The sequence below is a fragment of the Manacus vitellinus genome, unplaced genomic scaffold (genome assembly GCF_001715985.3).
Source record: "Manacus vitellinus isolate BGI_N305 unplaced genomic scaffold, ASM171598v3 scaffold_125_pilon, whole genome shotgun sequence".
Classification (NCBI taxonomy): Eukaryota; Metazoa; Chordata; class Aves; order Passeriformes; family Pipridae; genus Manacus; species Manacus vitellinus.
Window position 1 is genome coordinate 354581 of NW_021938926.1, and position 13010 is coordinate 367590.

The 13010-nt window shown below is 46.1% G+C and overlaps 1 protein-coding gene across 1 annotated transcript in view; it reads right to left on the reverse strand.

Annotated features, from left to right (window-relative positions):
* Positions 1-12885, reverse strand: part of ALPK1 (alpha kinase 1) — a 34166-nt gene extending 21281 nt beyond the window's left edge. The window contains exons 1-3 of the mRNA XM_018067879.2: positions 12789-12885; positions 5129-5229; positions 268-501 (exon numbers count right to left, since the gene is read on the reverse strand). Coding sequence (XP_017923368.2) covers positions 268-388 — 121 coding nt within the window. The 5' untranslated portion in view covers positions 389-501; positions 5129-5229; positions 12789-12885. The remainder of the gene's footprint in view (positions 1-267; positions 502-5128; positions 5230-12788) is intronic.
* Positions 12886-13010: the final 125 nt, after the last annotated feature.

Sequence of the window (13010 nt, forward strand, 5' to 3'; positions counted from 1 at the left end):
AATTTATGTGCATCAGCAAACTTTTGGGCATTGTTCTTCCCAAACTAAACTGTTCCTTACAGCCTCATGTTTAGTGAAGCCTAAAATTAGAACTGACAGCAATTCACTGCAACAAAGTGGACTTCTTTCCCTGCCTGCCTGTAGCCCGCATCCCATTCATGGCCTCGAAATCCAGGCATCTCTTGACACTCATCTGCCAGGAGGAGAAAAATAGGGCAGGGCCGAGGACCGGCGGGGTCTTTGCCGCCTCTCCTGGGGCGAGCTCACCTTGGCACCGCCGGTATTCCCGCTCGTCCTCCTCGCCCGTGCCAGGCTTTGCCGACAGGAGCGCGTCCAGAGCTCGCTCGCACTCCTGCAGCAGCGCGGCCACGGCGTTTTGATTATTCATGAAGGTTGATCCCACTCGGCTGTGAATTGGGTGTCCCCGGGTGCGCGGTGATCAATTACTTAAGAGAAGACACGGATTCTAAATGAAAAGGATCCCTTCAAGGCTTGAGGTACCTGGCAAACAAAGGAGGGGGAAAATGATTAACTAAAGTATCATCAATTATCCGAAAGGCTCAAGCAGGGAGAAATAATAGGGGAAATACATGAAAATACATGACAGCCTCGGAGGACTTTATTAGGGGAGTGTGTGAAATTACTGCAGGGTCCCGGTGACAAAGTGTGCGAGGCGAACATCTCCAAGGTGCCAGGGAGACAGGGCGGGGCTGGAGCAGGGAAACCCTAGGCAGGGAAGTGACTCCCCGGGCTGTGCCGGAGCCCTTTGCAGCTGGAAGGCTCGGGCTGTCACACACAGTTAGCTGGGACTGAATGGCAGAACTCATGGAAGATGCTGCATGCATTTTCCAGACCACTGGAACAGTCTCTTTTACCCTGGAACTCCATCCCATGTTGGAATGTTCTCCATGGATGCACCACTGCAAGTCCTTCGGATGCTTAGGACATTGCCAGTGGTGATGCAGGAAAAAAAACATTTCCATTCCCACATATCCAGCTGAGCATCTGCCAAAACAGTTAAGCAGCTTTCAAAAATCAAGCACAAAATAAATAATTTGGGTTTGGCTTTTTTCTTTTTTTTCCCCCACCCATTTGATGATGGTTTCACTTAAAAAACTGTTCTCACAGCTTGAAGCAACACAGTCAGAAACAGCCTCTGTGAAGACACTTCTAAAATTAGGGAAACAGTACACTAGAGGAGGAAGGGGAGTGCAGTGCAGAGGAACACACATACAGGCACAGTTTGCTCTGCTGACCAGAAAAGACTCACATTCGAGCAGCTAAATTTCCAGGGAGGATTTTTTCCCTCTCTGTCACAGCTCTGGGATCGCTGGATCCCCTGGAGCTGGTGGCTGATACCCCGTGTTCTCAACGGCACCGAGTAAGAGCTGCCAGACTGAAAAGCAGGGGGCAAAAGAGATGCACTCATGCGAATGCAGAGAGGATCAGAGAGCCTGCCATGGAAGGGCAGGTGGAGCAGGGCAAAAGATGGGATTCATCAGCAAAGAGCCTGGAGGCAGGAGCCAGTCAGTGGGACTCTGCAGACAAATGGCAGAGAAAGCAGAAATTCAAAAAGTAGCCGTAAAAAAAGGAGGCCGAGGGCAGGAGCACAGACGTGTGAGAGCAGCTGGGGAGCAAGTAAAAAAGATCAGCTAGAGGCAGAGCCATGGATAAAAACAGAAGGGAAAACCCTGAAAGGGTTTCCCATCTTTTTAGCTCCAAGTAAGAGCCGCCAGGGCCACCCCACGCAGGGCACCGTCCTGCAGGGTTTGAGCCAGGTGAGCACAGCTGGGTGTTGGGATCACATCCCTGAGGATGGACCAGGCACAGGGCCCATTTAGGGGCTCTCTTCAGGAGAAAGAGAAGATGGGGTCAGAGACAGGGCTGGAGGCACAGCTACAGCTGTCCAAAGTCCACTCAGGAGATGGGGCTGAACTACCTGTCGCTGGCAAAGATCAGCCTAAAAAAAAAGGCCACCACCCTGGTGGGATTTGCTCATGGGCACAGGGTCCTAGTCCACATCCCAGTTCACAAAGGTCCCTTCTCCCTAGGGACTGCCAGGTTGTCAGGGACAGACATCTCAACCTGGTGACAACAGCCAGAAAGGAGACTCCTCTCTTCCTACCCTGCCAGGTCTGGGAAAGTTGATCCAGTTGCTGGTTATCCATGAGGGAAAAAAGACAGGCAGCCTCCTCTGCTACAGTCACAGTAACACACCTATGCCAGCGTTGCTTGCTGTGCTAACTGCACTGACAGCTGCTAATTGATTTCTCTGATTACCCAGCCCTGTGGGAAGGAGTGTGTGCCCGTCCCAGGAGTGCCTCCCAGGTTGGGACCAAGCATCCCGGCCATCTGGCCCTGACTCCACTCCTTTGTGTAATTGATTTCTCAAAAAAACCCCTCGTTTTCTAGGGAGTCCCCTCCAGTGAGTTCCGAGCAGACATACACCTGTCTCGGATCCACTGTGGACATTAGTCCTGGGAATTGCTTCAGGAGCACACAGAAGCACGTTGGAGAAGGTCTATGTTCAGCTGCCACCTCACAGCCCCAGTAAATACATACTCACAAGCACAACGTGCCAGGAAGATCCACTAAAGCAAATAAGCAATGGGACATCTCCCCTTACAAAGAATAACACGGTATTTAAGGGCACCCAGTGGAGCTCAGAGCCCAAATTTAGACTCTTAACCCCAGCTTGTGCTCCCACAGCTTGGAAGATCCCACTGGGTCTTTACTGTAAGCAGGAGGGCCCCGTGGCTTTGTGAGCCACACAGGCTGCCAGTCTCACAAAGGACTGCCGGGACTTAGCAGGGAAGCTCAAATTAGTGTGGCAGTAACAGCGCTTGGCTTCCTTGGGTCGGGAGGGTTTAACTCACCAGGTCCACAGCAGTGATATATGAATGCCAGCAAGAGAGGAATTTTTCTGGGAGTACGTTTTTTTTCCCTCCAAAGAACTGAGCAAACAGCAAGGACACTCGGAGTGATAAACACTGATTTACGACGGCGGCGCCGCCAAAGCGCTGGGACCGCGGAGGAAAGCGCAATAAACTGTACATCAGTACTGAGAAGGTGGGGAGTCTTCAGAGACCCACCACTGGGGACAATGGCTGGCATCATAAAATCAGCTTAAAACGCACCAAAGAGCTTTAAGCTACGGCAGCATCCCCTTTTTTACACAGATGCCACTTTGTAAAAAGTTGTGTTTTGTGACAGCTGTGGCGTTGAGTGACAGCTGGGAGAGGGGAATAACCAAGCACGCAGCTTATGGGCCTGGGGAGCTGCAGGACCTGAGACTAAAGGCGAACAGCACAACAGCAAAATCTTCTGGAGGCTTTCAGAACCCTCTCAGTGGTTACTAATCAGCTTTCCTAAGGTTCCCTTAAATCCTAACAAGTGGCACTTTAAGCAGACTAAGGTTTTGAAGTGACAAAAATTGCAGCCTGACGCGCTGCAAAAAAAGTGCCCGGGCGAAAATGCTTTCTAAGGATGCACTTCGAAATGCTCTTTGAAAACACATAATAAAAACAGTTTTGCACCAGATTGAGGATTTAAGCATTTTTTGGTGACAGCTTTTCTCCAGCGTTGGGCACAGGCAGTTTTTAAATGCTTGACGTAATTGTGAGACACTTTAAAACAAAAATTACAAGGGGGGAAAAAAAAATCTGTGCCATTTCTGGTTGGAGCCCGAATTAAAATAACTCCTTGCATCAAATGTTACGGAAAAAAAAAATATTACAAAGGTCTCAGGGGATGAGAAAATACATTTTTGTGATTGCCCTCTAATTGGAGCTGGGGTGCAGAACAAGAGGGATGGAGGGAAGTATTGGGTGGGCTACAGTGAAATGATCTCTTAAATAAGAAATGGGCCACACTGTGACATTTCAGAGCCCTTGGGCTAGAAGACCAAAAGATCTGTCAAGGGAAAGGAATTTTAAGTTCTACTGTGGATGGAAGGAAGCCTGGGAGTCAATCTAGCCAGTTTAAGACTGCAATTAGCTTTGGAGGCTTTAAGAAAAAGAAGATGTAATTGCTGCATTCAAACTTCAAATGCAGCAAGGATAACAAGCCTTGGTTTCTCAGACAACATGGTTTGGGAAATTTTCCACAGCATTATGGCCCTGAAACACAAATTAGAGATCGCCAGACCTTTTCTCTCTGAAAATATATTATCCTAATTTTCATCTTCTTCAGGCTACCCTCCAGTTCCAGGGAGACTAATGAAGAGGAAGCAAAGACCTGATGAGTTCCATGTGGAGACTACATTTATGGATTAATCCCAACAGGGAGCAAATAAACCTTATTCCCAGAGCTCTCGGTTGGGACTCGACACAATCAATTGAGGAATGGATAGTTATTTATGACTGAGGCTGTTTTGACTTTCAAATAAACATTTTAATTATTTTAAGTGCTACGCTGGAACTTGGGACTCTGAGCCCTGTTTTCATTTCAGTGCCTGGCTCTCCTGCCTCCTAATCCCAAACCACTCTGGTCATTATGACACTGTGCAAATCGTACTGATTTTCACGCCTGGAGCATTTGGAAGTGTTTGCTAAGGTAAAATCCACAGGCCAGACAAATACGGGAAAAGAAGGGAGGAAAAGGAAGGAGGAAAAAAGGGGGAGGAGCCAGTATAAATGAAAGGAACACCCTCAAACTACACTGAGCCTAAAGAGGTGCCCAGCTCTGAAACCCCTCTGTAATCATCTTGGCACATCCTGATCCATCATTGCATCCCACTTTTCTCTGCCGGCTCCTACCAGCCATTTTAATAACCGAGGCACTTAAAAGTGTTTCCTTTCTAACAGCTCATTTTCAATTCAAGTGTCTGCACCACTTGCACTGCTGGTTTTTCCCTCCAGCCTAATTTGGTGTACTGTGGCCCTTCCACATGGGGCTTTCCCTAAGGTTAATGAAGCCACACTCATTTTTAGGGAAGCTCTTTAAGCTGTTAGAGTCTCTGGCTGAATAAAGACAGGGGTGAAATCATGACACAGAGCCAGTGCTGGATCTATTGTGGCTGGTCCATTTATAGTCTCATCTTCCCTCCATATTATGATATTTTATCTTGCCTTGATTTCTGCAGGAAGACTGCAAAAATATTGATAAATATCGATGCTGGTATCTTTACCTGCAGCAGGTAACAGGGACTGTGCACATCACACAACACCCTCAGCTGCTCTCCCTCCTGTGGGTTTGTGCACAAGCCTTCTGGAGTCCTCCTCGTCACCCCTGTCAAAAATAATAGGCTCAGCTTTATTTTTTCAGATTTGACAGCTTGAGGGACTGAAAAATAAAACAGGGGGCAAAAAAAAAAAAAAAAAAAACATGCTTACACTAATTTGGAAAAGGTTTCAATAACTGATTTAATATCATCTTCCACAGAAGGTAAATTCAGTTTCCTGACTATTTCAGTGCACACGTTTGTGTTTTCCTAGAGTGTTTACCTTTCTTTGGAAAAAGACAGTTTAAAAAAAAAAATGGATTTTCTAGGGGCTTTAGTTAGTTAGTTATTAGTTAGTTTACTTCTCTGGCTTAAAGATTAGATGTTTTCTTTTGGTAAAGCTGGGTATCCCAACTGGCTGTATTAAAATAAGGAAGAACCTCAATCAAAAAGCCTCTCCTAAGGCAAGCTTTCTTGTTAATATGCACCAACATGAAAGGATTTCTTTTCATCCTATACAACTACAGTGTGTGTAAATTGCAGGGGGCTCATTGGCATAAATCTTGGCTGTGACCTCTGAGGTAAACTGGATTTACATTACTTTCTGACAAGAATTAAATGAAGGCCTTGTGGATATATGAACAGCCTTCTAGACTGCAACAGATGGGCATGAATGTGCTCCCTAGGCAAACTATCAGTGACATCTGTGTCCTCCAAATTCTGGTGGTCTCAGCCAATTAGCAGGCAAAAGGGAAGGGAAAAAAAAAAAAAAAGCCGGCCCGTGCACAGCCAGCCCAGCCAGAGCCGAGGCAGAAGTGCTTCTGTTTGGAAATGGGATCAAGAACAGCCTCCAGCACAAGGAGGTGGTTTGCCGGCTGGTGCAACACAGAGGTGACATTACAGGAGAAAAGCTGAGGTAATGAGGGAGAACAGATATTAATATTAATACAGGACAAATGCCAGCCCCGGCTAGGTCTGTGTAAGGGGACAATAATGGGCTGCCCTGGTGGATTTACGCTCCTGCGGCCAGGGATGGAGTTTTTGCCAGGGGTGAAAGCGAAGCCCAGGGCCTGACACAGCTAAGGCAGGTGCTGGAAAAGCCCAGCTCTTGATCCATATTCAAACCCCCACCACGTCCTGCTCTCCCTGCAGAAGTACCCAAAGAGAAACTCTGGCCATGCAGACCTGCACTTAGGAATCATGGAATATCTCGAGTTGGAAGGGACCCATAAGGATCATCAAGTCCAACTCCAGGGGCGCCTCCGTGGGTGGACGGGATCAGGGAAGCAATACACTGGCTGGCTGCTGCACCTGCCTGCTCCAAAGCTTAGCGCTTCCTGGGAGAGCATTTAAGCTGCAAACAGACCGGGAAAAGAGCCTGGAATGAGGTCTGGGATTTCTCAGTGCAGCACAGACACAGAACAGAACCAAACCCACCCAGCGACTGCCACCGCTGGACAAAGGGAGTCCAAACCCAGCCCCAAACTACACCAGATCCGTGGGTTTTAGGCCAGTTATGCCAGAGGAGTGACCCAGACCAGCAGAAGAGGTACAACAAGCCACTCCTTATGAAACATACTCTCTGTCTCCCAAGTTTTTAATGGAGTGCCACGGCAGGAGCAGGCAGGACCTCTGGCTAAAAGCAGATCCGTCGGCGCTGGGCGCCGAACAAAAGCACCTGTTGTTTTGCCCTGGTCATGACTTTTCAGAGAGAGGCCTTTTGGGCACTTTGTCCTCACCACTGCTGTCCCCAAGTACTACTAGGGGATGTAAAGAAAAAAAAAAAAAAAAAAAAGGAATAATTGAGGGGTAGATCAATAAATTAAAAAGTTCTAAAAAAAAAAGAAAAAAAAAAAAGGGAAAAAAAGACATAATGAATTTGGTACAGCACATATTTTTAGATCAAAGATGCCTTTGAAGTGACAAACCCTTAATCCATAAACTACTGAAGCACTTCCTTTCTCTCCCAAACCACTTGTTGTCAAATAAAATGGAACTTAAGGAAATTATCTTTATCTGCAAAATGGCCAAAAGAAGCCATCACCTAATGACAGCCTTGTCAAAATGACAATTGGGGAAATTGTTAGGAAGGGGAGGCCTGATGACTGGAGGAATAAGCTGGCTGTTTGCTCTAATCTGGGCAGGCAGGCCCCACACAATTCCAGTCAGCTTGCTGTGTGAAACAGCTAAGTCTTTGTCAACCCAGGCAGGGGCTGGAAAGACTTCTCTTTCATGAATATGTATCACCACCCTCCACGTCTACAGGAAAAAAAAAAAACCCAACAAACTCCTTCCAAACAGCAAAATAATAAAAAACCACCAAACCCAAAATTTAGCCACCACCATAAGAAATAAATCGCAGAACAATAAAATCCTGAGAGAGAAAAACTACGAAATGATGAAAGTGCAGCACGTTTTGGATGTGGAGCCAGAAGGATCTTCCTCCCAAAGGCTTTCTGTGCACTTTTATGCCCCAGCAGAGCGGGATGAGGCACTTCAAGTGCACAAAAGCACAACGGCCCATCGGGGTATTTAATGTCCAGCAACTGGAGTTTATATTTTGCATTTCTGAACGAGCTGCCCGAGCACCAAAGCCCAGGCCACGAACACACCCGGCTGGGCTGGTGAGACAGGAATTCCTGCTCGCTTGTGCAAGGAGGAAAGCACCTGGAGCAGGTCAAAACCCTTCCACGTGGGCAAAGGTTTCAAGTCCAGGCACTGAGGCAGCTTCAGATTAGGGTCACAAATTTCCTGTGAAGCTTAAAATCCTCCACAACGCCTTGAGTCAGTTGGAATCACGAGTCACCTTGAAGTTTGGGGGCTTTTTATACATCTATACAATATTAAACCAAATATGCCATGCCAAAAACTGGCATAAAACCGAAACAGGGGAGCCAAATGAAGCCCACTGGACTGCCAGTGGAGGTGGAGGTACAGACAGGCAGTCCCTTAAAAAGGTGAAAGGGCCTAGAAATGCATGTCAGAAACACTGTGTCTGCAGGACTGATGCTGAAAGCCTTGTAAGCCCAAAAACGGTGTTTAAAGCCACGGAAGGGCAGCTGGGAAGAGAAGGCAGGATCAAACCACCGAGCCTCTGCCTGTTGCAGAAAACCCCAATGAAGATATTTTAAGATGTGGATGGATTTTGTCTTTGCTGGAAAGCTGTGACATCATTAACTTTTCGACAGCATTTGAAAAGTTACCTTCAGATGTTTGTTGTCATCTTTTTCATTTTGCTGGTAAAACTGCAAATCAGATCTTGATTTATTACAGAGAGCTTGTGGTGATATTATAAACTCGATTTTTTTCTCTCGAAATAACAAACCACATGAAAGTTTGCCTTCCAGCAGAGATATCAAGGCACAATGCTCAATTTTGAGGTTCCCAATATTATGCAATGTTTGCTGTAGACATTTCCATTTCATTAGCATATTCTGCTTTCCATGAGACCCAGCAATGAATGCTGTCCCTGATCTAAGGCTAATCCTCTTTAAAGAGCTACAGGCTATATTACATGTGGCCACAGCCACGGTTATGCCAGGGCTGAATCACTTTGAAGCCTATTGAACAGTGTTCCCTTGTGAGACCATACACAGAGCCATAAACTGACGCTCCCTGTGCTGGGAGATCCCGCTGTTTCCAACCACCAGGAGTTTCTGTAAGGGGCAGACTTGAGTCCCAAGCAAGGGGCTGCAAAGAGGGAAGAGATACCCGCTGCCTTCACCTCCTCTCAAAGCCAATTTATGTCCCTACAGCGATAAAATGTCCTTTTTTTCTGAACCTCATCAGACAGCAAATGCACCGAGGGAGGGTTTCCAGAGCAATCAAAGGTAAAGATGAACCAGGCACCTGCTTCCCAGAGTAGGAAGGAGGCTACTCGAGCTGTTTTGGACAGAATCATACAGATCTTTAATGAAAAAAAGAGAAAAAGGGCCGTGTATGTACCTCCAAGGCCGACTCCACGCCCCTAAATGCTATAAACTGAGGTAAATGGAACAGAGGTTTCAGTGCCACACAACGTGGAATCTTTAGCACCTTCACACCTACACAAATTCAAAGGGGTAAAAAACCCAAAACAACAAAAAGCCCACTATATTCTCCGGCTCTGCTACATAACAGCAAAATACAGTTTATATACAGTTCATCTTTAATTCTTCAAAATAACTTTGTTTAATCAAGGGAGCTGGAAATGTTGGTTCTGTTCAGCCCAGAAATTATCTAACTGGTGTCAAACCAGACAGAGAGGGCAGATTCAGTCTCCATGGTAAAATCTGGGGCCTGGTGAAGGCAACGTTTAACCTCCTGGTTAAACTCAAAATAGTTGCACAAATTACTTTTTTTCCTTTTCAGCTCTTAATTTTCTTCATGAAGACAAAGTTCTCTGGGAGACGTGAAGCTCCAACACATTTAAGACTCCAAGCTTTGTTCCAGCTTCTAAAAAGAACAATAGGGAAGAGCTGACAATTTTTATGCTGTGTCAGGCCTTAAAGATGATTTAATTTTGAGCAAGAAACAAGTAGTTGGTCTGTGGCATTGAACCTCCCTTACTTTTCCTTTTCCACATTATGGAATTACTGGAGCTTCTCTCCCACCAAGCTGCATGAACCTTCCTGCAAAGATACAGCTGTCAACATGAAGGGACTCCAAGATCACACCTCCACCTCTTTCCACAGTGTCCATATGGGAATAAGGGCAGTAGGGTGGACAAAAGGGAGAGAATCCAGACAGAGGGAGAAAGGGTCCAGAGAAAAAAAATAAACAAAGGGTGCAAAGAGCAACAGGAAGAACAATCAGGAGGATGGTAAGAGGGAAGAACAGCAAGAGGGGCAGGAAGATGGAGGAGAAACTGAGATAGCAGACAGGCAAGAAGGAAGAGAAGGGAAGAAGGCAGAGGGGCTCCAAAGGAGGACCAAGGGCAGACTGTAATGTAGAAAGAAAAAAAGACCTCGGAGAGGGGCATGACAAAGTCCATCTTGTAAGGAGCAGTTCCCTTTGGTATTCAAAGTGAGCTTCCTCAGCAGTTTATTCAGGTCAGGTGACATGGGAAATGGAAGACTTCTTTTTCCTAAGTAAACAAGGAGCAAAGAAATAAATAGAGGGAACAGTGCTCTCTCTTCCTCCTTTGGAAGATCTCCTGTCTGCTTCATGGAGTGGAGCTGTTCTTGGCACTGGGATCTAAGAGTGCAGTGAACACTCCTCCTCCTCTTCCTCATGCATCTCTCTTCCCTCTCACGCTGAGATCCAGTGGAATACACTGGGATACCTTTGGAACACACCTGTCTTTGAGAGGGGCCTATTTTTTTTGTGTTTGAACACGAGGTACTTGTTTGCTGTACAGTAACAATAACTCATTGCAGAACCTAATTATTTACTGCACTATGCCTTTCCCAAACTAACTCTTGGAAGTTACCACTGTTACCACTATCTTACAAGCACCTCAACAGCTCTTGCAATATCGAAACGAAATTTCTGACTTAAAACGAAAAAAAAATAAGGAAAAAAAGAAAGAAACCCCCCCACGAACCAACACCAAATACTCAGAAAACACCAAAAACCCCCAAAGGAATGATGGCTTCCCATGTGCGGTCACACATTGCCACCTACCGGCTCCCACTCCCTGTGCCCTCGGTGCTAAGGTGCTTTGGAATAATAAAAGGGCTGAGAAGCAGGGAGGAAGAGCAGCAGGAGGGTACGGGTTGGTACAGGAACCCAACACACGCTGTTACAGGTGAGGCAGTGAACAGCATCGTACCCCGGCATCGCCCGGGCACAAGCAAATAAAAACCAGCCTGGGGGGGGGGAACAACTACTCATCTCTCGCACCCTTCTCAAGCTTTCTGCTGAGCTCACCACGGCACATCTGCCACATGCACGACACAGAAACACCGAGCGCGTGGCTCGTGTCCCCTTGTGGCAAGAGCCAGCCCTGCAGAAAAGCACCATTCCTGCCTTAAATATCACCACGGCGTTCCCGAATCGTAACCAGGCAGGCAAATCATTAGGAGAATATACTTTCTTATAACTCTTCTCACCCACCACGAACTTCCCAGAAAGCGAAAGAAAACATATCTCCCCTCACCGACTCCGACTTTCTAAGTCAATCACGACTGAAAGAAATGCAAGAATACTTAGTATTTTTTTGTTTTCCAGATGTTGCCTATTCAGGCTCTGGAGTTACAGCAATCAGTTGCTAGAAAAAATAAATAAGGTACCATCACAGCCAGTTCAAAACCACCTCAGTCATTCAGCCCATGTATCACGAATACTTAATTAGCCCAAACGACGTGTTTATTTGCAGTTTCGCTTTTGACCGAAGAAATTTCAACTAACAAAGGAAGTTATTGTAATACAGAAATGAACTCTAGTAAAGCACACAAACATTTTAGCAGGAAGGTCACCCGAAAGCCCAGAAGCAGGCAGAGAGTGCTTGCATTTGTTTTTTCTCATAAGGGGCAAACCTGGAGTTGTTTTCCCGAAGCTGGCAGCATTTTAACTGGTTAGAAACTTATGGAAGGCAGGAGCGGTAAATCCAGTTCCTGCCCTCCCCTGTACAAAATCACACAGAGCTATACTTAAAATAATAAGGAATATGTAATTAACATGATGTTACACAACCGTCGAAACAAAAAAAAAAAGGAAAGGTACTCACATACCTCAGTAGGTAAAAGTATCAAAACAATCCTATCAGAAAAACTCTCTGGCAGCCTGGGAATCAGACTGTTTCCGGAAGCAAAGGGCTGACAGGAATTATAACTATCGACAGATGCAATAAGTAGCAGGATTGCACAATTCTGGCTTTTCCGGGAAGACAGCAAAGTGCCTTTTTGTTTTTATGTGTGAGCACACAGGCCAAGCCCTGCCTGGTGCAGAAAAGGCATTCTGCTACGGGAGAAACTCGGGATAATGTTTCCCTTCTCTGCTTTTCAGCATGACTTCCCGCAAAACACAGTTTAACCCCTTTTTCTTTCTGATGTCAGGGGAGAAGAGCACATGGAACAGACGTATCAGCCTGCACACAGATAAAAGCTATTCCACGAGAACTACAAAGGAGCTTATCAACCCACGAGTCATTTACCTGTTTGCTGGGCACATAAAAAGCACCCACAAGTGAAAAATAGTTTATATGAACCGACACAGCGTTTCACCGCCCCTGCCAAAGTAAGCAAACCTTCAGTATTTATCGAGGCACAGCCTCGCCAGTCCCAACACTGCACAAGCAGAGGGAAGGAAGGACACTGAATATTTGGCATCTGGATTGAAAAGGAACAGGTTTTTCCTCCGCTCTGCCTCTTGGTCTGTGCTGGGCAATAATCTTGGTTATTAAGAAAAACTAAGCAGCTGCATGAGGAAGAACTGCTCATTTTCCCCCCCCCGACCAGATGGCACAGTTGTGTCAGGATTTTTAAAGAGTAGAACCAAACCAAACCAAACCAAACCAAAAAGTGAAGTTTTCAGCTCAGCTTAGATCAGCGGCCAGGGAAAGATTAGGTTATTTAGGTTATTTTCTAAAGGCGGTGCAACAAAAGCTGAACTGCGGTTTGCTTAAAGCAAACAACGAAATATTTTTAGATAATCACTTTAAGGGCACCATCGGGTCAACAAGTTACGCTTGTGATGTGACGCTTACTTAGTGTATTTTATTCTTCGAAGTGTTCCCTCGGGGGTGAAAATTATTTTGCCCGACGCCTGAGCCCGCGGACTCTGGGTCTGATCCCCGACGTGGCTGTGGGCACGACACGTTCGGATGCCCACAGCTGAAAATCTGAAATTTCTTTCGATTTATTCGCCACAATAAATAATTTACCTTTTTGCCGGTTTTTTTTTTGGGGGGGTGTGGGGGTGAGAGTTG